The sequence below is a fragment of the Podarcis muralis genome, chromosome 5, assembly GCF_964188315.1.
Source record: "Podarcis muralis chromosome 5, rPodMur119.hap1.1, whole genome shotgun sequence".
NCBI lineage: Eukaryota > Metazoa > Chordata > Lepidosauria > Squamata > Lacertidae > Podarcis > Podarcis muralis.
The window spans coordinates 2,939,838-2,961,845 of NC_135659.1; the positions used below are offsets into that span (position 1 = coordinate 2,939,838).

Below are 22,008 nucleotides of genomic sequence, written 5' to 3' on the forward strand. Positions count from 1 at the left end.
CACTCCTGAGCCCTTAACAACATGCTTGCATGGCAAAATCAGTCAGGGTAAGCTGTGTCAACCTGCTGAAGTAAAAACAAGACACAAATCCATTTTTTAAAAAAATCTGCATTTTTCAGGAAGGGAAGAGGCTCAAACAATGGTTTCCCTAACACCCTTCTCTCAACCAGTGTCTCAAATTGTGGTACAGTATTGTCTATTTTAGGCTTAACAAGAAATGTGAAAGCCTAGCATCACCTATGCATCCAGTAAAGTGCCATGATAATTTTGCCAGCTCTTAAGGTGCCACAGGACTTGGAAGATATTTCTTACTCCACATTTGTTGCAACTTGTTGGACAGAAACACACAGCTGAAGGATTTTCTTAAACTGCATTTCTCACCTAATGAAGGGCAGGTGGCCAGGGGGAGGCAGACAAGCTTGAGAAGGCCAGACTTGCTATCTGGGAATAATTTACTGCAAGACAGGCTCAGAGGAGAGGCTGACAAGGCAGAGCTGGCCACCTACACCTTCATCACCAATGAACTATAGCAGGTCCTGGACAATCATAATTTACTTTCATGGTCCTCTCCTTACTTACAAGTGGACTAAAACAGCTGCTCATCACCAACAGGCCACACAAATTTATTGTGGCACTTTACTTTCTGTTACAATTTGTGTCGAGCAGCAGTTTCTGAACTATAATGAATGAAGACCAACTAAGTTTGTTATTACCAATAACAAAAACCAATAACTAACTTAGTTTGTCTCTAAGGTGCTACTGGAAGGAATTTTTAAATTTTGTTTTGACTACGGCAGACCAACACAGCTACCTACCTCTAACTATAATTAATGGAGTTCTTTGAAAACCTGTTTAGAGTCATTTCTCAATTAGAAGACTTGTAAGCATTCTACCATGAAAGAAACCTTTTGCCCACAAAAAAGACTTTATTTTTGCAGTTTTGAAAGTAAATTTAACAAAGAAATCTCTTTCCTTCTCCAACAGACATTCCATGCATGTTAATACGTTCTAGTTAGGTAACAGGTAAGTTTATAAAATACTTCACACTGTTCATTTTAATCTCTCCAGATCAAGTGTCTCTTGTACATCTTCTTAAAATGGAACAACATTCAGTAAGAACAGAATGTTCCCCAGAATTCTTTGCCAGGGGCACAGGTTACTTGTCAGAAAAGTCCAGGTATCTGACCTTGAGACCATAACTGGTATGGAGAATCTGCTGCAGCCATGGGGGTACACAGAAGAGCTTCCTACTAACTGTGGAGTGGACAGTCACTGCCAATCATCCCTGATGTGAGTTGTAAAACTGGCCTCATCTCCAGCCGTAGACCTGTTTCCTAGAAAGCACTGATTTTGAAGCAAGAGGCTTGAGTCCCACTATTGGATCTTCTCATGAGGAATCACCTCTAGGTGCTTACTGAAGATTGGACCTCCTGGCAGGATAGCTTTAGCTCAGTGTTTCCCAAATAGCTGTTTTCAGACTACAATTCCCATCATCCCTGACTACTGGCCAAGCTGGCTGAAGCTAATGGCAGTTGGAGTCTAACAATGTCAGCAACTCCGCAGGAAGATAGAAAAACAACTTGCAAAAGTTTAGGAACTTCTTGAAATAATGTCGACATTGGAGTTTCCAGAGTCTGGGTTCTGTAAACACAATTCAGGTTTACAAGGTACTAAATCCAGTTATATCACTGTTTGTATTTTGGTTAGGGATATGAAAGTGGCAAGAAAAGCATAAAGGAGTTTGGCAGTCTAAGCTGTGTCTTGATTCCCCAGTAGTGCAAAAGAATGGTAGACGTTCTGTCAACAGCATCTTCCTATTTTCAAAATAAGCTATTTTCTTTTTATTGGAGAGGCATCCTTGCCAAGCAGCAAAGCAGCTACTGTTTTCCATCCAGGCAAGGTATGTAGAGGGCACCAATGCATAGTCCCTGTTAGGAGTCTTTGAGTAATTTCCTCACGGAAGCTGAGCAGTCAGGATGCATCTCAAGTATGGAAGTGTTCACCAAGTTGCATGGCCCATGTTCCTACGCCCACATTGGATACTTAAAGTCAGCTGTAGCAACAGTTCTTCAGGCTCTCCAATTTGGGTTTTACACTGGCAATGAACTCCTCGGAGGCACTTGAGAGTGGAAGTCGTGGGGGACCCATGGGTATCCCTGAAAGCAGAGTCACGATTGCTTTGGTCTCTGCAACGCCAAAGCCTAGCCAAAAGAAAAAAGGACAGAAATCATTCCACAATGACAAAGTTTCTGCCCCACTCTATAGTCGATGATGGGGGTCACAGCCACACCATACATTTAAAGCACCCATACCAATACAAAAGTCATGGACAATCTTAGGAACTGTAGCTTGTTAAGGGTGCTGGGAATTGTAGCTATGTGAGACTAGTACCCTTAAATGACAGTTCCCAAGATTTTGAGGGAAAGCCACAACTGTTACAAGAGTGCTTTACAATGTATAGTGGGGATGTGACTAAAATAATTTCTTTTCATAAAAGAGCAGGGGGAGAGAAACCCTATGATTTACTGCCTCTCAGGAAGTCTGGCCCTTGCCCCCAACCTTTTAGCCAACTGACTAGTCCCCAACCTTTAATTATTGAATGTTTTTGACAGAAAAGTTAAAACATAATATTGTAATCAGATTTATTGGGTTTTCCAGTGTTCTAAGCTTTTAGTTTGTTGTAATTCTTACTATAAGGGACGTGGGTGGCGCTGTGGGTTAAACCACAGAGCCTAGGACTTGCCGATCAGAAGGTTGGCGGTTTGAATCCCCGTGATGGGGTGAGCTCCCGTTGCTCGGCCCCAGCTCCTGCCAACCTAGCAGTTCAAAAGCATGTCAAAGTGCAAGTAGATAAATAGGTACCGCTCTGGTGGGAAGGTAAACGCCGTTTCCGTGTGCTGCTCTGGTTTGCCAGAAGCGGCTTAGTCATGCTGGCCACATGACCCAGAAGCTGTATGCCAGCTCCCTCAGCCAATAAAGTGAGATGAGCGCCACAACCCCAGAGTCAGCCACAACTGGACCTAATGGTCAGGGGTCCCTTTACCTTTAATTCTTACTATAGCCCTGCAAGTCAGACAAAAGAACAACCAAATCATAGAATTTAGAGTTGGAAGGCACCACAAGGGTCATCGAGTGCAATCCCCTGCAATACAGGAATCCTTTGCCCAATGTGATGTCTTCATATTGCAGCTGGGGCAGCAGAAGGCTTGACAGACTGGCCTGCCAGTAAGCTCAATGCAGAGGTGAGAGTCCACGTGGGAACTTACTGATTCAACATGACAATGTCATATGAGCTCTCAAAATTCTAGGGCTGACATGCATTTACTGCCTGACATGGAGCATTACTGTTGCTAAACATTTGGGGAATCTGGCTAAATTCTATGGCAGCGAACAAGATAATATTACAAATAGATACACAATGGAATATATACAGATGAAATCTGAGGCATAGTTCAAATGTACAAGCTGCTAGATGGTTAGCATAGAGTACATGCACTTTAGTGTAAGCACTTGAGTACAAATAATTTGTTACTATAATCTTACAGTAATATTATATATTTTTAACGAAATGCATTTGGAAAAAAAACCGAGGTCTGAAAATCAAAGCAGTAGGAGAAAACCCATGGGCGTAGCCAAGGAGGGGCAGGGGAAGCTCTCCCCACAAATCAATAAAAACCAATACAAATCTGAGGTTCTGCCCCCCCCAACAAAAATCCTGGCTACGCCCATGAGAAAAGCTGCATTTGAAGAAAGTGCAAGGGGCAATTTGCAAAGGAAAAATGGAAAGAGAGTGTGTTAAATGGAGTCTTTCAGAACATATCTGCGCTTCTTGGGCAATAAAAGCTTTTTAAAAAAAAGGAAATTCAGAAGCATTCAAGCCACGCTGGATAAACCATGTCTGATGGGCAGAAAAGGATCCAGTCTACTGTGGTACCTACCCTGTGCCATGAAAAAGCTGATTACTTCCTGGGTACTGCACTAAGAGACAGAAAATAAGTTTATTAATTTTATTATAGGTAATAAAAAAAAGTGTAGGGCAACTGGAGGTGGTATACATAGTGTTAAACTGGAGGTGGTATACATAGTGTTATCGGGTAATTGGGGGAGAGGGAACAATGAAGGATTGGGAAGGGAAGGGCACACAGGATCTGAGGGGGGTGCAATGAGAGTGTTCATTTAAATTTTTGGCAGAGTGCCAGCTAGGTCATATGGTCCCACGCCAACTGTTTGCAAATACAGGACAGGTGCTCCTCATTCAGCAAGTGATACGTGTCAAAAAACCTGTTCCCATTTGCCCATTGTTCCAAGCTGGGTGAAGGGGAATGGGGAGATGCACACGACTTTCAGAGTGTGTTATCTGTACCGTACAACTTATTGGGGGGGGGGGTTATATTCCGGGGGTAGAGCATAATGCCAAAATTGTGTATAGTCAAAACACAATGGGTTAAATGGTGGGTGGGGTTGCCATTCCCTCCCCCTTGTTTTTTTTTTTTGGCTAGGTGCGTAAAGCTGAATAGAGTTGTTGTTGTTGTTGGCATTCATCTGTCTCGAGAGACAATGGAGTACACCTCCAGGGGTGAAGTCAAACGGCTGTGTTAGCAGCACCAAGGTGACCTCTCTGGGGTGCAAGCATGGGCAGTGCCTATGGAGGTCCTGGGAGTTACCCGTATACAAAAAGAAGGAGGAATCTGTTATCATACTATGATCCACTGTCATCAGCTTCAGTTAGAAATATCATACCTGATATTTTTGTGCCAAGGAGAGGTCTCCATTGGCAAAAGCTTCCAGCATTGAGTTATTTGCCTTGCCCAGATAGTTATAGGTGCTGTACAAAAACAAAAGCCAACAGAGCAAAGGCAGAATTAGTATTAATATGTGCCTCCGTAACTAGAATAGCAAATCTGAAGGTATCCTTCCAGTGCAAAACTGGGAGTTGCTCCTGCACAGAGTAGCATGTCACGTGTAATTAGCTATTAAAAGGGAAAATGTGGGAGGGGAGATGCTCCTGCACAGAGTGTGCCCTCTATGGTTACCATTCTAAATGGGGCAAGGAACTTTTTCAGACTCAGAGCCTCTAGACAAGTTTCCAGGGGCCACAAGACAGTGGTGTCCAGGGCCAAAGGCAAGAATGGGTGGAGCAAGAAATGCAACATTTGCGCAAGAGGCTGCTTTCTTCCTATCCTTCTCCATCCAGGGAAGGAAGAGACGTGAACAGAGTTCAAGGACACCCTCCCTGCCAGGCCAAAACACTCAAGCAGGGTGCAAAACGTAATTGGGTGAGAGTAATCAACCAACGCGTTAGCATGCTAAATATGAATGGGCCCTTAGCCACAATACAATTTACTCTTAATATGATCAGCAGGAGAGGGCAGAAGGTGCAGATAATAAGGATTTGCAGGCAAAAAGCTAGACAGGTGTTTCCCAAAGTGGGAAGAGAATAAAAATTTGAAAAACCATTTGTACATGTTTCATCTATTGTGTAATGACGCTTACCGCCAGGTCGGGCGCCGTTGCAGGATGGCAGCAATGCCTCCCCAGGTGGCAGTCATCCTGGAGGTGGTGTGTTTTCCCAGGCTTGGGTGAACCTTTTTGGGTTCACCTGATAGCAGCTTGCCTCCCTATTTGGCCAATGGCAGGCAGGCTGCTGCACCAGCCCCGCCCCTGAGGTCGACTGGACTGCGCCACTCCCTTTAATCCCAGGGACTAATCCACCTCCTTGTCCAGTTTTGAAAAGCCACATGTTTCATCTGTTGTGCAATGAATAAGGTGTCTTATTTACAACATCTTTCTTTACTATGTTGTAGGACATATGTAGAAATATAGATACATAAAAGAATGCAAATTTGTCACAGAATCTTTCTGTTTGTTCATTTCCTGGGGGGGTGGGCACTGAGGTTTTTTTCTGAAAAGGAAGCAGTAGGCCAAATAAGTTTGAGACGCTCTGAGCTATACCAATAAAAAGAAGAAAACTGTTTCAGACATGAAAGTTTTCTTACTCATCACTCAGCTGTATAAACAAAAGCCGGTGCAGGGCTAAAAGCAGCCAGAAAAATGAACTGCAAAATGATCCTCTTTGCTTCAAAAGACACGGCATTGGAACTCATACTTTCTCATCCATGTAAAGATGAGATCCTTACCTGGGAGTAAGTCCTACTGAATTCAATAGGATTTACTTCTGAGTAGACATAGTTAGGGACGCGGGTGGCGCTTAGGGACGCGGGTGGCGCTGTGGGTAAAACCTCAGTGCCTAGGACTTGCTGATCGCATGGTCGGCGGTTCGAATCCCCGCGGCGGGGTGCGCTCCCGTCGTTCGGTCCCAGCGCCTGCCAACCTAGCAGTTCGAAAGCACCTCCGGGTGCAAGTAGATAAATAGGGACCGCTTACTAGCGGGAAGGTAAACGGCGTTTCCGTGTGCGGCTCTGGCTCGCCAGATGCAGCTTTGTCACGCTGGCCACGTGACCTGGAAGTGTCTCCGGACAGCGCTGGCCCCCGGCCTCGTGAGTGAGATGGACGCACAACCCCAGAGTCTGTCAAGACTGGCCCGTATGGGCAGGGGTACCTTTACCTTTACCTTTAGACATAGTTAGGTTTGTGCTGTGAAAGAGAGACTGACCTTCCAACTGCCCCAGTCGCTCCCATAGCGAGTGCAGCCAGGAGTTGCTGGTTAGGGAAAGACAAAAAATACATCTTTTATTTCCTTGAGAAAACAGTAGAACAACTTATCACTGGGAAGACAGTATTCAAAAAGTGATCATGGCCCCTAAAAAACCAGAGGCATTCCTGCTGGGAATGACCAGAGTGGAACTATCAAAAGCTGACCAGAAATTGTTCATGTTTGCCACTACAGCAGCTAGAACTTTATTATCCTAAAAGTGGAAACAGAAAGAATACCAACAATAGAGGAATGGCAGATGAAGATGATGGACTATGCAGAATTGGCAAAGCTGACGGGGAAAATCCAAAACCAGAGTGACCAAGTGTTCCAGGGAGAATGGAGTAAATTTATTGAATACATAGGCAATCATTGTAAACATATAAAGACACTAGCAGGACTGCGGTAAAGTTCACAATGTTTAAAAGAAGAAACTTTCTACTTGTGTTTTAAGTTCTAAATAATTTAAGTTAAATGTAGAAGTTAGACGATATAAATGTGCGGTTCTGTGTTTGATAAAAACCAGATGACGGAGCGGAGGGAAGTCAAAAGCTCAGTAGAGCTAAAAATATGTAAAAGGTGATACGATGTTATAATATTGTTTTAAAAAATGGAAAATTAATTTTAAAAATTACATAAGAAACAAAAACAAGTGATCATGGCAGCTCTTTGGTAGGCAGAAGATATCCCCAGTAGCACAAAAAGCACTACTTGGTTACATCGCTTTAGTAAGCCATCGTGCCATTCTAGTACACCAGAGTTATTAATATAGAAATGCCTTACCTCATCCACACCATACAGAAGTACAAACTGGCCTCTGTCATTTTTCTTCACACACTGCCCAAAATCCAGGAGGTCTTTATCACTGAACTTCACCCCCTTAAAGGTGGGAATCTGATCTATCATTCCATTTAGCAGTTCGTAGGCAGTAACTGAACAGAGAGGGAGAGCGAAAGAGAGGAACACCAACAGGTTTCCAAGTCTTACTGGGCAAACCACATGACCACATCTGGCAAGAAAACATCACAATAGAGGCTGCAAATCTATCCCAAAATACGCTACAAAGAATGTGTTCTTGTGAAAAGGTATAAATCTGGGAAGAATGCCCCCAAAAGTTCCCTCTTCCTTATCTGTGGAAGGCAACAGAAATGGAATTCCTTGATCAGAATACACTATAATCTTACACCAGATTTTGCAGACGTCCTCTTGCCTCAGAGCAGGAACTCTGGGAATTGTGGGCCAAGAGGGAATCATAGAATCATAGAGTTGGAAGAGACCACAAGGGCCATCGAGTCCAACCCCCTGCCAAGCAGGAAACACCATCAGAGCACTCCTGACATATGGTTGTCAAGCCTCTGCTTAAAGACCTCCAAAGAAGGAGACTCCACCACACTCCTTGGCAGCAAATTCCACTGTCGAACAGCTCTTACTGTCAGGAAGTTCTTCCTAATGTTTAGGTGGAATCTTCTTTCTTGTAGTTTGGATCCATTGCTCCGTGTCCGCTTCTCTGGAGCAGCAGAAAACAACCTTTCTCCCTCCTCTATATGACATCCTTTTATATATTTGAACATGGCTATCATATCACCCCTTAACCTCCTCTTCTCCAGGCTAAACATGCCCAGCTCCCTTAGCCATTCCTCATAAGGCATCGTTTCCAGGCCTTTGACCATTTTGGTTGCCCTCCTCTGGACACGTTCCAGTTTGTCAGTGTCCTTCTTGAACTGTGGTGCCCAGAACTGGACACAGTACTCCAGGTGAGGTCTGACCAGAGCAGAATACAGTGGCACTATTACTTCCCTTGATCTAGATGCTATACTCCTATTGATGCAGCCCAGAATTGCATTGGCTTTTTTAGCTGCCGCGTCACACTGTTGGCTCATGTCAAGGGAGGTAAAGCAATGTTTAACAGACTATTATTGGAACTCTCACAAAGCTACCATTTCCCTAGCTTTTTGAGGGGAAACCTTGGCCATTACAGTGGCTCAAAATTTATATACTTTATAATGAATATAAACAAGGATAATGCCCATAATACATGTCACATGTATGAACCATGGGGCTTAGTCCTGATCCACACCATACATTCAAAGCGCATCCACTGTGCATTTAAAGCACATGACTGCCCTAAGGAACCATGGGAACTGTGGTTTCTCCTCAAAGAGTTACAGTTCCCAGCATCCTTAACAAACAACAGTTCCCAGCACTATTTGAGGGAAGTCATGTGCTTTAAATGTGTCTTGGGCGCACTTCCGGTTTCTGCAGATGGTGGAAAGGAGCGTGAGTCCGATCGTCTGACGGACCCGAGCCCCGCGGAGAAACGGGGAAGCGCCAAGGTGAGGCGCACCCCCCCAAAAAGCCCTGAGAGGGTCTCAGGGTGTTGAGAGGTCCAGCAGCCATCAAAAAGGGCTCTCCTGCAGCCCCCAAACTCCTTTTGTGCTGGAAAGTATGGGGAGGGGGGAGGAAGCGGCAGTCGAGCCTGCGGTCATGGCAGTATCGCAACTCCGCGGGAGCGAAGCCTCAGCTCAAGCCTGAAGCAGAGATCTTCCAAAAATTACTACCAGGCCGATGGAAAGGTAAAGATTTACTTTCGGAATTAATTAATTCCTAATTAATTAATTAGGCGGAATTTGGCATCAAAAGTCCATTCCCGTCTTATTAGTAACTATCATTGCATGGAAACAATTTGCAAGTGAAAAGGTTACTAAATCTTTCTTTATGGATACTGTCTGCTGATGGGAAAGTTGGAGTGTGCTAAAGTTAGGAAAAATCATGGGAAAGGTTTATTGTTCGATTGCAGGGTATTGCAAGTAGGTTCAAACATCAATAGGCCTTGACTAAACACTTGCAATCAGTAGAAATTTGGATAAATTAAGAGAAATAATAATTGGTTAAGCATGAAATATGGAAATGCAGAATAATTTTGTCTATATAAAGAACCAAGAAGAGGGAATGGAGGGAAGTCATGAGGTTTAAAGAACCTCAAAGACAAGGTTTTGAAAAAGGTATTTGTGAATTTGGGGATGGGGGGGAAGTACTATTGTGATTAAATGTGGAATTCAATTGTGAAAATCAATAAAAATTTATTTACAATAAATGTGTCTTGGGTGTGCTCTAAATGATTTGTACGGATCTGCCCCTAATCAATCACCAGTACACATCAACGTTCTAGTGAGTTTAGCAATATTATTTCCAAAGATGGAATTAGCTTCTACTATGCTCCTTAGACCATGTCTCTACTAGTACAATACTTGACCACCACTACATTCTGAAGCACAATCCTATGCATTTGACATTTGCCTAAATTAGTTTAAACACCAAACATACACAGAAAGAGCTGCTGAGTCCAACTTTTCCCTGAGATGTAATTAGGATGGTCTAGACGAGTAACACTTACTTTTTATACCAGTCAGGGGAGGGATGTGGTAATAATAGAATGGGATGCCTGGGGCTTCAGACGCAACATCCCGCAGGAAGGCAACTAGAGCATCTAAATAAGAGAAGACAAGGAAAGCAATTGAAAACCTGGGTAATTTTGAAGAGCAGACCTCATGTGCAATGTAGGCCTATGTGACATGCAAGTAGCAACCCCAAACTGCCTGCACAACTATCCCCCCACCATCCAACACACAGAGAGTTTAAAATCCACTCTTGAAGGGGTGCTGTAGTCGCTAACTCATCTGGGTCTTCATCTTCCCAGCTCGGTTGCCAATTGTAAATATGTGGCTGGAGGTGGAGAGACCAAAAAGGAGATAAGGATTGTTCCAGGCTTTCATCTGGGATTCCCAAACCACCAGATCTAATCTGATTCATGTCAGTGAGGATAAGTGATGGTAGCATCTCAAATTAGCACAGAATATGTATGTAGGAAGATGCAAGAACAAAAAGACTGCAGACCCGTATCTTCATTATTTGTGAATTGTGAGATGCAAGTCCAGGCTCTATAAAAGTAGAAAACTTCCCAGGAGATTAACTAAGTATGTTCAAAGCTTAAAAAGGTAAAGGTACCCCTGCCCGTACGGGCCAGTCTTGACAGACTCTAGGGTTGTGCGCCCATCTCACTCAAGAGGCCGGGGGCCAGCGCTGTCCGGAGACACTTCCGGGTCACGTGGCCAGCGTGACAAGCTGCATCTGGCGAGCCAGCGCAGCACACGGAACGCCGTTTACCTTCCCGCCAGTAAGCGGTCCCTATTTATCTACTTGCACCCGGGAGTGCTTTCGAACTGCTAGGTTGGCAGGCGCTGGGACCGAACGACGGGAGCGCACCCCGCCGCGGGGATTCGAACCGCCGACCATGCGATCGGCAAGTCCTAGGCGCTGAGGCTTTAACCCACAGCGCCACCCGCGTCACCTGTTCAAAGCTTAGATGCATCCTTTTGCATGGTACGCAGAGGTGGACCTGCAGCAATTACTTTTATCTTCCTCTATATTCATGGATGGGCATACTCTGCACTAAAAGAAAAAACACACACACACTCCCAAAACATTCTGGCTTAGGTAACCTGAAATCTGTACAAAGAAAAATGGGCTTTTGCAGCCTATATAAATTATGCAAATTTGTATAATTTATCATGCTCATCTTGCATAATTTATTCTGTCCCTGTCAGTCAAGAGGAGAGGCAATGAGCTATGGAAGGCACTGGAGCCTCACCTCCTGGTCACTGGAATTCTTATTCAGCCCCCACTCTGGCTTCGGAGATTTTACAAGGTCCAGTACCTGATCATTTTAATGTGTGTCTTCCAAGCCACAAGGACTGCAAAGTTGGTTTCTTTCCTTTTCAAATGGAAGCAGAGATCCACAGGAAGGTGAATTTGCCCCCAATGCCACATTTTGTGGCTTTTCTACACTCCCACAGAATACAATGAGGGAATGTAAATTGAAAAGTAACGGCCAAGGCATTGATTATGCAGCAGTTAACAGAAACAGCTCACATCCTCTGGCTTTACCGCTGCACATCCCAACAACATTGTTCTTCACAGTACTGAAGACCTGCCTAGGATGTGGATGGAAAGAGGGAAATAATACAGTGGGACCTGCCTCCTCACCTTTCTTCACCTGTTTGAAGAAAGAGGGGGCGATGACAGCTATGCCATCCGCTCCTATTTCTGCTGCATGCTTAGCCTGAAAAGGAAGGAAAGAAATCCAGAGAGATTGGCACCATCATGGAAGTGCTAGAAAAGGAACAGATCACTTGTCTATTCCTCAATTACATGAGAATTCCCCAGCTAGAGTTAGATATACAAATATAACTGGCTCTCCCGATGGTATTGTTTCTATAGCAATTCCTGGCTGTTTTGAGGAGATGTTCTGATTGCAAAGCAATTCTTTAGGTGGGCTTTATGTGTCTTGATCATCTGCAGTGATCATATGCTAACCAATCAGCTACTCCAATTATCTGCAATGCAAATAACACTTTTTTAAAAAAATAGCCGGAACCCACTTAATTTGTTGCAACCATACACTCACCTTTTCTCCCAAAATCTGCTTCCCTGAACCAGGCGCTCTGCAACTGATGTCAGACTCCAACTTCCATCATCTCAAGCCAGCGTGGCCCATGGTCAGGGATGATGGGAGTTGTAGTCCAACAACATCTGGAGAGTACCAGGTTGGGAGAGGCTGCTTTAGAGGGACCAGAAGACCTGCTATCCTTCATAGGAGGCGGAATTTCAGCAAGTGTAGCTTCTCAACCCTGCACTGACATGAAGGGAGCCAATGTGGCATAATGGTTAGAGTGCTGGACTAGGATGTGGGAGACCAGGGTTCAAATCCCCACTCAGCCATGAAGCTCACTGCCATTGGGTAGCCTTAAGCCAGTCATTCACACTCGGCCTAACCTCCCTCACAGGGCTGTTGTGATGATAAAATGTGCAGGAGGAGAATTATATATAGTATGCCACCTTGAGATCCTTGGAGGGAAGGCAGGATATAAATGCAATGAATAAATAAATGTAGGCAGGACTGTCTCCTTGTGCAGCCAAAGTTCACGGAGGATAAAAACAGGAGGGAAATACATTAAAAACACTCACTCACCAGTCCCCTTGCTTCTGGTAAACTGAGTGCGCCAACATGAATAATCACGTAATCCAGTCTGCAAAGAAGAAAAGAGGAAAATGTGTGTGTGTGTGTGTGTGTGGTCTTATTGCTGACAGTCTGCAGTGCAAGCATTTCATAATATCTAACTGCAGCCTCGTCAAGGACAAACTCATGTATTAAAACCAGGTCCATGTATTTGTACATGTGCATGTATGTCTCTATATCAGGGTGGGGAAACACAGACCCAGAGGTTGCATAAGGTCTCAGCCGCATTGTCTCCAACTATTTTTGCCTGGGTGGGATGTGCCCCCGAGCCATGAAAATGCTGCTTGCTTGCCTGAGTGGAGGACAGAGAGTGTGAGGGAAAGCAGCCTCTCGGCTTGAAAAGGTCCCCCTGATCTAATATCTTGGAATAGAAAATCTGCTTTGCTGAGAGGCAATTAAGAATTAACAGAAAAGCAGAACAGGACACTTGATTCCTTCCTCAGACATCTCCAGTCCAAACTGCTCCACACCTTTCCCTCTCCCTTGATAGTCTTTCACTTGCTTTCAAATGATCTGTTCTAAAGCAACTTGAAGAAGAGGAGGAGGAGAGCATTGGGCCTTAATGTGCAGTTAGCCTCTCAGTGCACACACATCAGCATACAGACATGTGTTCATCACATGTGACAACATGCAACACAGGGATATATGCCATTTAGTCCAGTGAAGAGGCATATTTATGCAGAAATGCAGGTATTTCAAAAAGCTGAACAGCAAAATGGAACACAGGGCAAAAGTAGAACGCTGTCAAAATCTGTAGGCCATGTTTCAAAAACTTGTATGGGAAAAGGAGCATATTGAGTCACGTCCCCCCCCCCCTTTCAGGAGTGCCCCAGAAACTCTTCTCTGAAGATTTGTGCCTTCACTTAGCAAGATTTAAAGCCAGCTTAATCAAAAATAAATATCTTAAGTGGTTTACATAAAGTACTATAAATATTCATAAGAGAACGCCAATTAAGAAAAAAGAATGTATGGTACTCAGTGGGAAAGCCAGGAGTCACAGGACCATGAAAAGAACTCTGCCGGGTCAGGCCCATGGCCCGTCCACGCAGTCCAGCATTCTGTTCTCACTGCGGCCAGCCAGGTGCCTCCCCTGAGCTCCACAGCGCTCTCCCCACGGGGATTCCCAGCCACTGGCATTCAGAGACACAAGGACTCTGGCCGTGGAGGTGGAACATCACCAGCATACAAAGCATCACCATTGGCAGATGCTACCTATGCCAGCAAACTGTGGAATGGTAAAAATTATTATTTGGCCCACTCACAGCCGCTTTGCAGGTCACATCCACGCGCTCTTATAGAATCGGAGAATTACAGCTATTTAAAGTTTAAGCAGTAGTCAAGGTAGCAAATTTAAAAAGAGAATGAAAGGGGGCTGCATCAAAGCCGTTTGAAATCGTTTTTAGGAACCTTTTTGAAGGGGAGATTAATCTTTAAAAGCAGAAACCAATATATCTACAGACTGTTAGTATTACAAAGTTAACATCAGCAAGTAGAAGGAAAATGATTTTTAAAAGCTTTCATGCTCTGTGTGCTCTGCCCTCCAGTGATTTCTACATAATTCATACATACAAGGGTCATCTAGTCCAACCCCCTGCAATGGAGGAATCTCAACTAGATGCACGGTCATGCAACCTTTGCTTTAAAAACCTCCAAGGAAGGAGAGTCCACCACCTTCTGAGGAAATCTGTTCCACTGTCATAAAAGGTAAAGCTATTCTTTCATCTCTGAACCAGCATCATCGCAGCCCAAGCGTTCTGTCTTAAAGAAACAACACTCTCTCTTTCCCCATATCCCGCCTCTCCATCCTTATTTTCAGCCTGCAAGGAATGGTATAGACACCAACAAGACAGACAGCTCTCCTCCTACAAATATCCACTTTTATTTTCCTTGCTTTCTTTGAGCAATGAGAAGAGTTAAAGAAATCTGCTGGAGATGAGAGACAGACATTAACATACTGCAGCTTGTTACTTTCAACAGTAGTCTTGGAAAACTGTTCCCCTCTCCCTGGCCTTTAAAGGGGGAAAAAAGGAAGGAAACAGGACACGGATTTCACAATCAACTGTCTTTGCTTAGACAGCCAGTGATTTCCATGAAACACACCGATCTGCCCCCCGCCCCGAGTTACTCACTTATCTTTGCCCTTAGTCACCCACTCTTCGGCCAGCTGCTTCCTCTCCTGAACGCTCAGGGACAGGCCTTCTCCTGTGGTTCCATTTACTGTGACCAAAAAAGGAAAAAATGGAAGTATTTGCACACATAGAAAGAAGAGATTTATTTTTTTTGCAGGGGAAATGATTACTTCAGCATGTTTGCAGGAAGCCTTGCTTCACAGCTCATAAGAATAATAACAAATTTTTATTTATACCCCGCCCTCCCCAGCCAAGACTGGGCTCAGGGCGGCTAACAACCAATAATAAAAACAAGTTGATTAAAATACAATTTAAAAGATTAAGATACAACATTAAAACATTAGGATGCAGCCTCTTCACAGGAGGAGAAAGGAAAAAGAAAGAGGGGGAGAGAATCAAACTGGCTCCAAGCCAAAGGCCAGGCAGACGACTCTGTCTTACAGGCCCTGCGGAAAGAAATCAGATCCTGCAAGGCCCTGGTCTCATGAGGCAGAGCGTTCCACCAGCCGGGGCCAGAGTTGAAAAGGCCCTGGCTCTGGTTGAAGCCAATCTAACTTCCTTAGGGCCCGGGACCACTAGGGGGTTGCTATTTATGGACCTTGAGGCTCTCCGTGGGGCATACCAGGAGAGGCGGTCCTGTAGGTACGAGGGTCCTAGGCCGTGAAGGGCTTTAAAGGTCAAAAGCAGCACCTTGAACCTGACCCTGTACTCCACCGGGAGCCAGTGCAGCTTGAAAAGCACTGGGTGAATATGCTCCCATGGCAGAGACCCTGTGAGGAGCCTCATGGGGTGCATTGCAGGAACATAGCAAGCTGCCTCATCAGGGCCGGCCCACTCTTGAGGAAAGGTGAAGCGACTGCCTCAGGCGGGAGAATCCACAGGGGCAACAGTTCTGGCCTCCAAGGAATGTATTAGTGGCGGCAGCGGCATCAGCACACCCCATGCCACCTCTACAGCGGCCTCTTGGCCAATAGGAGGCACTGCTGATCTCCTCCCACCATCTATCTCAATGTAGATCTTTAGTTCCCCCTGTTCCTGATATGGATCTTTTCTCACCCCTTCTTCTCTGGAGGGGTGCGGTGGGCGCCATTTTGTGGTTTACTGCAGGGGCCAAAATGTCTTGGTCCAGCCTTGCACCTTATACTGGGTCAGATCTGTTGGCCCATGGTACAAGGGCTAAAATTCACAGAGAGGTTTAAAAAAACCAATCTCTCTTCCCAGGGAACTCTGGGAATTGTAGCTCTGTGAGAAGGAATAAGGGTCTCCAAACAACTCTCGGCACAGTTAACTACAGTTCCCACAATTCTTTGGGGGAAGCATGCACATGGGACCTATCACAGCAGAAACATCCATGGAGAAGGCTCCGTTTCAGAAACAAGTACCTACATAAACCACACACTGCAACAATAAATATTCATTTCAGTTGTCACAGGCTTCCCTGGAGTGAATATGGGCAGCCAAGTTATTATACCAGACTGTGCATAGACTCTTTTGATAAGAAGAGCTCTGCTGCATCAAATCAGACCAAGGGCCAGCATCCCATTTCCCATAGCGGCCAATCAGATGCCTTCCTACAGTGGAGGGGGCTGGACTAGATGACACTTGGGGTCCCTTTCACCTGTATAATTCTATGCCTCTGGAAAGCCTAGAGTACAATAGCACTCTCCTGCTGTTGCTCCCCAAACTGACACATTCAGAGGCATGGTACTTTAATCCTGAAGGTAATATAAAGTTATCACGATATATTGTGTCATCTTAGATGTCTGGGGCTGAAATGATAGCCATTTCCGTGTAGGAGACAGTCCACACAAAAGCAAATGGTCTCATAAGCCATATCTTACCAAAGACGTTCTTCACACCTTGCTCATTTATCAGGTAGTCCACATATTGGCCAATCACAGAGAGGTTGATTTCTCTGAAGAAAGGAACACAAGACAGGAAGCATGATCACCTATATCCATAACTGAAAAGAAAAACCCAGAATGTGAAGTGCCAGGCAGATACACATTAAAACTGAACCTGAACAACCAATCTTCCCTCGCCAGACAGATCATAGAATCATATGATAAAAGGCATCACTCCCTGCAGGATAGCTAATGTCATATTAATTTTGCTTCCATTCACAGTTTTTCTGGTGTTTTCACAAATGACACAAAAACAGAAACCAGAAAGCCAAAGAAAGGAGAGCCCAGAGCATGAAAACGTTCAACCATGTTTTGCAGGCTGCAAAAGCTGTTGTCCACTCCTTGTTCCTGTTTCCCCCCTGCCATCTCCGGATAGCTTTCCAACTCCGAATGGGAGCAGCAGGAAAACACCGTCTGTCTGACGTCACCAGGTTTTGCCAAGAGCAGAGGGCTCAGAAACTCTGTTCTGTCTAGCTGCCGGTCCAAGTGGGGCTTCTGGATACAGAGCAAGCAGCAAGCCAAACAGGGAAGCCCATCTGTTTTCCCATTTCCCACTCAGTCCCAGTTGGAAGAAGCCCCAGTCCATGGCCCATAAGCATCCAGGGAAGTCCATCCTGCCTCTTTGAAAGGCATTTGCATGGCCACAGGAGCAGGAGGCAGTCCTGGGCCAAGGCATCGTTGCCACAGGGTGTCTGGCTCCAAGGTCACCTCACTTGTTTGTACCAAGGTCAGCGTTGTTAATAAGTGCCTCACCCCTTGCTGACAGAAGCAAACTAGTGATCTGTGAAGATGGGTCACATTCTTGAAAAGAGAATGGCTGGCCAACAACACTGTCTGTTTTCCTTCCTGATAAACTCTGGGTAGTCCCGTTCAGCTCTTAATCTTAAGCTTGCCAGGTTGTGCAGGGCTCCAGGAGCCAGAGAGGCAGCACAGGAATAAGCAAGGTTCTTTTTTTAAATTTAGTTTTCTTTTGTTAAATGGGGGCGGGGGGGGGGGGCTACCATTATGGTTTATTCCAATGGTGGGCCAATTTCACCCTTCTATTGTCCACTTTTTTCCTTCTTACTAGAACTACCACAGTTTTATATTTATATTTATTGCATTTAATCTAGAAGTATTTATAAACTGCTTAATATTTATAAAATCTCTAAGCAATGTACATCATAAAAAGCATATTCAGTATGATTTTTTAAATATATATAAAAAATTCATGGATACAATCAAATCCTACATCAAAGGGAGCGACTGGTCCTTCTGAAATTTAGGTGGAAGTGAGAATTGTGATTTTTCCATTGACTAAATAGGCAGGCAGTTTCCTGAATTCACCAGGCAGGGAGTGTTTGCTGACTCTGTTGAACGCCTGTCATCTCCCCTACCAGGCAAGGGATCCTAACTATACAATCTTAACAGTTAAGGTTTAACTAATCTGTGCTCAATGACTGCTCAAGCATGCATGGTTGCTTAAGAACGGATGAGAGGATCAGACCAAGGTCTACCCAGTCCAGCACTATTTGCAAGAATTCCAGCAACCAGCATGCATTGGGTTGGCCACTAGAAACTGGACAATGCAGGGAGGCAGACTGCCCACTCCTAGTCTACTCTACACTAGAATAATATATCTGCAAAGGATTGGATCCAAACACCTGCTCCAGATCAGGATCCTCCACATCTTACAAAGGAGCCCACTTGGGCGAGGAGCTAAAGAGGAACTTCAGGCATCTCCAAGGGCCTGTGTGCCACCTTTGGGGTGTTGGGTTCCCTCTCCTCGGAACAGCAGGTCACAGTGCCACTTCACAAATTGCTTTAGAAACACCTCTCTATTTCAAAAGTGGTTGCCATAGATAAATGGTGACTCCTTAGGTCAGCCATCCAAGAGCCCTCCAGGTGTTTCTGAATCCAAGTCCCATCAGCCTTAGCCATGCCCTAGTGGAGTGGGTCTTTGAATTCTGGCACCCAGGTACACAGAGCCATACAGAGTAACTTTGTAAGTCATGTATTTCACACACACCAGAGGTCCTTGCTCTGAGGAATTTAAAGAAGGGGAGGCAGCAGTATGGGAAAGGAAGAGATAACAGTCCTGGTGCAAATAAGCAGCACACTGCCTCTGAAGCAGTGCAAACAGATACCTCAAGCAAGTGAGCCAAGCTATCTGTTTAAGAGGGACAAAAACTTAGTATTTTGTAGTTGCAGAGAAGTTGTGCTCTAAAATTTGATGGCAAGACCCAACACACTGGTTAATTATTGCCATTTTAAATCCAATTTCCCCCTTTCTGTTGCAAGACATGTGCAGATAGGCAATGAAGGATATGATAAAATGAATCATGATCTGTGTCTGTGATTTATTTAAGAGCCCATCAAACCTTACTGCCGTTGCTTTGAAGGCCAGGGAGATAGTTACCCATCCGGAGTCATTGGCGTGACAGTGGCTGCCACAACACCCTGGAGTTTCTTCTGGGCTGCCATAGAGCGGCTGGGGTGGAGTCCGAGAAAGAGAAGAGCCCTGATCGTGACAGGAAAATAAGCAGATGTTGAGTAGCCCTCTTCTCTTAACCCTTACAGACAGAGTCCAGGACAGAGAGAACTTTCTATTGTTTTTTCAAAAACAATATGCAGTTTTGGCAAACATTCAGCAACAAGACAAATAAACAGCCACCCAACAGCACATACTGTACCTTGCCTCATGACTGCATTTTTAGTTTTTAAAAGCTCCTATTGCTTTTAATGGCTGTACAGTGGCACCTGTGATTGCGAACAGGATCCGTTCCAGAGACCTGTTCACAACATGAAAAGCCCACAACCTGAAGCGCCGTATCTGCGCAGCGTGATTTGGTGCTTGTGTGCATGCATGAAGCACGATTTAGTGCTTGCGTGAATGCGCGAGCAGCGAAACCCGGAAGTAACCCTTTCCGGTACTTCTGGGTCACCGCGGGACACAACCTGAAAAAACATAACATGAAACAAACATAACATGAGGTATGAGTGTATTTGTTTTGCAAGCCACCCTAGAGAGCCTATGTTCTGGGAAGCCTATATGGATTTCATGATGCAGTAAGTAAATGCATATGGCATTCACTTCCACAATAATGGAAGCTGCTGGAAGAGGGAAAGGAAAGGAAAAGGCGGTTGCCTTTTATGCTCTGCTTGTGGGCATCTTGGATACATCTGGTTGGTCACTGGATGAAACAGGATCCTGGCCAGAACCAGTATTCCTAATTCAGACGTTACAGAGAAATAGAACTGAGTATCATTAATGTGCTAATGAGACCTTGCTCAGAATTCCCTCATGGCCACTCTCAATGGCTTCATGTAGATATTAGACAGGGGAGAAGATGATACCACCACAGTTATAGGTGGAGCCCAGTCATGTGGTCCCAAATATCTGACGGAGAGAGGACTCCTTCCATACACACCTGCCTGGATATTATAATTGGTGCTATTAGCAGTGCTTGCTGTCTTCTAAGGCCTGCAGGATGAACACCCATAACATGACTTTCTCGGTGGTGGTTCCTCCCTGCCAACAAACATCTAGTGCCATCATTGTTCACTGTGGCTTGGTTCAAATGCACATCTTTGCCCAGGTCTTGGGGCGAGAGGGAGATAGTGCTATAAGATCTTGCTGTTACTGAGTTGCCGTAACCTTGAGGTGAAGGGTGGGCTATAAATCCAAATGACTATCTTATCTATCTATCTAAACTGCTGACTTTCACATTTCAAAGGCAGAGCATCCATTGCTTCTTTGGGTCCCTAAGTGTTTGTGTTTTCAAAGAACTTCATGAAATCACCCTCAAGATTCAACAACTTCTTGCACAAGAAGGCACTTCTACTACTCCCTTTCCTTCTCCTCTGCCTTTGAAAACCAAACCAAACCAAACCAAACCAAACCACAGCCCTTCAGCCTGAAAAAGAAGCGGACAAACCACTTTGTGACTTTCACTCCACCAGCCATAACTAAAGGAGGCAATAAGACGGACAGCTGCAGTTTTGCATTTTGCACACAAACTGTCTTCCTGGACTGTCTTGAACCAATATGAAAATACCATTGCTGTTGTTTTAAGAAAGAAACACCATTGCTTCAGGGCATTCCTCCCTCTGCAGGGCGGCATGCACTCCTTAGAAGACAGTTAAGGACTGCATTGTTACAGATGACCAGTCCCTCGGACCATGGCATAGCAAAGCAATAACCTCGCCCTATTCATTGCCCAAGAGCCCTGTGCCCAAGAGTCCTCCTTTGCCAACAAATCTGGCACCATGCGCAACCCAGCCACCGGCAGCCACGGACACAGGGCACCCCGCTCTCTCACCTGGCCCCGCCGAGGAAGTTCTGCTGCCGGCTTCTACGAATCAGGCGGCTTTGCTGCTGCTTTAAAAGAAATAAATAAACATTACTGAGCATGCCCACAGGTTTTGAGCATGCTCAGAACAAAGAGGTGAATTCACTGCCCTGCATTAAGCAGTTCAACGCAGCTGCCGGAGATTGCTGGCTGAGAGTGGAAACAGGGAATTGTAAATGCAAGCTCAGCAGGGTGAATTAAGACACACATCAGGCATAGGGACTTACCCAGTTTTCGGGGATGAGCAGCAACTTTTTGATTTCAGAGATATTGCATTATACACGCACATGCACAAAATAGGATTTTTATCCCTCCCAAATTCTAAAATCCACAGTGAATTAACAGTGAATTAACATTAACAGCACAATTCTATACAGGTTTAATCATTAGGAAGCCTCGTTTAGATTTACTTCCTGGTAAGCCAACGGTGAACTGCAGTGCTATAGTGTAAATATGTGTGTGTGTATATATGTATATATATATATATGTATATATATGTATATATATATATATGTGTGTGTGTGTATATATATACACACACACACACACACACACACAGTATAGTATAGTATAGTATAGTATAGTATAGTATAGTATAGTATAGTATAGTATAGTATAGTATAGGAAAGCCTTGTACAGTAGAGGGAAGTTTTTAATGTTTGATATCTTACTGTGTTTTAATTTCTTGGAAGTTGCCCAGAGTGACTGGGGCAGCCCAGTCGAATGGGCAACATATAAATAATAGGTTGTTGTTGTTGTTGTTGTTGTTGTTGTTGTTGTTATATGTTTATTAAAACATAAGTGACCAAGACCTAGGAGGCAAGGGCTCAAATCCGCCCTGAGCTGTGCAGTTCACTGGGTGACTTTGTGCCAGTCCCAGTCTCTCAGCCTAACCCACCTCACAATGGGGGGGGGG

The 22,008-nt window shown here is 44.7% G+C and overlaps 1 protein-coding gene across 5 annotated transcripts; it reads right to left on the reverse strand.

The window, feature by feature from the left end:
* Positions 1-906: 906 nt before the first annotated feature.
* On the reverse strand, positions 907-21,238 carry NPL (N-acetylneuraminate pyruvate lyase). Of its 5 annotated transcripts, none has more exons than XM_028732234.2 (12): positions 21,063-21,233; positions 19,160-19,261; positions 16,699-16,772; positions 14,858-14,945; positions 12,681-12,738; positions 11,696-11,771; positions 10,047-10,139; positions 7,436-7,584; positions 6,614-6,660; positions 4,741-4,825; positions 3,939-3,978; positions 907-2,201 (listed from the first exon to the last, which is right to left on the reverse strand). In XM_028732234.2, the coding sequence occupies exons 1-12, from the start codon at positions 21,152-21,154 to the stop codon at positions 2,050-2,052; spliced, it is 1,056 nt and encodes a 351-aa protein (XP_028588067.2). In that variant the 5' UTR covers positions 21,155-21,233; the 3' UTR covers positions 907-2,049. The 5 variants fall into 5 exon arrangements, 4 of the variants coding, with proteins under 4 accessions (XP_028588067.2, XP_028588068.2, XP_077784292.1 ...); XM_028732235.2 differs by lacking the exon at positions 21,063-21,233 and adding an exon at positions 19,434-21,003; XM_028732236.2 differs by lacking the exon at positions 3,939-3,978 and having other exon boundaries at positions 2,025-2,201; positions 21,063-21,236.
* Between the last annotated feature and the right edge of the window lie 770 nt (positions 21,239-22,008).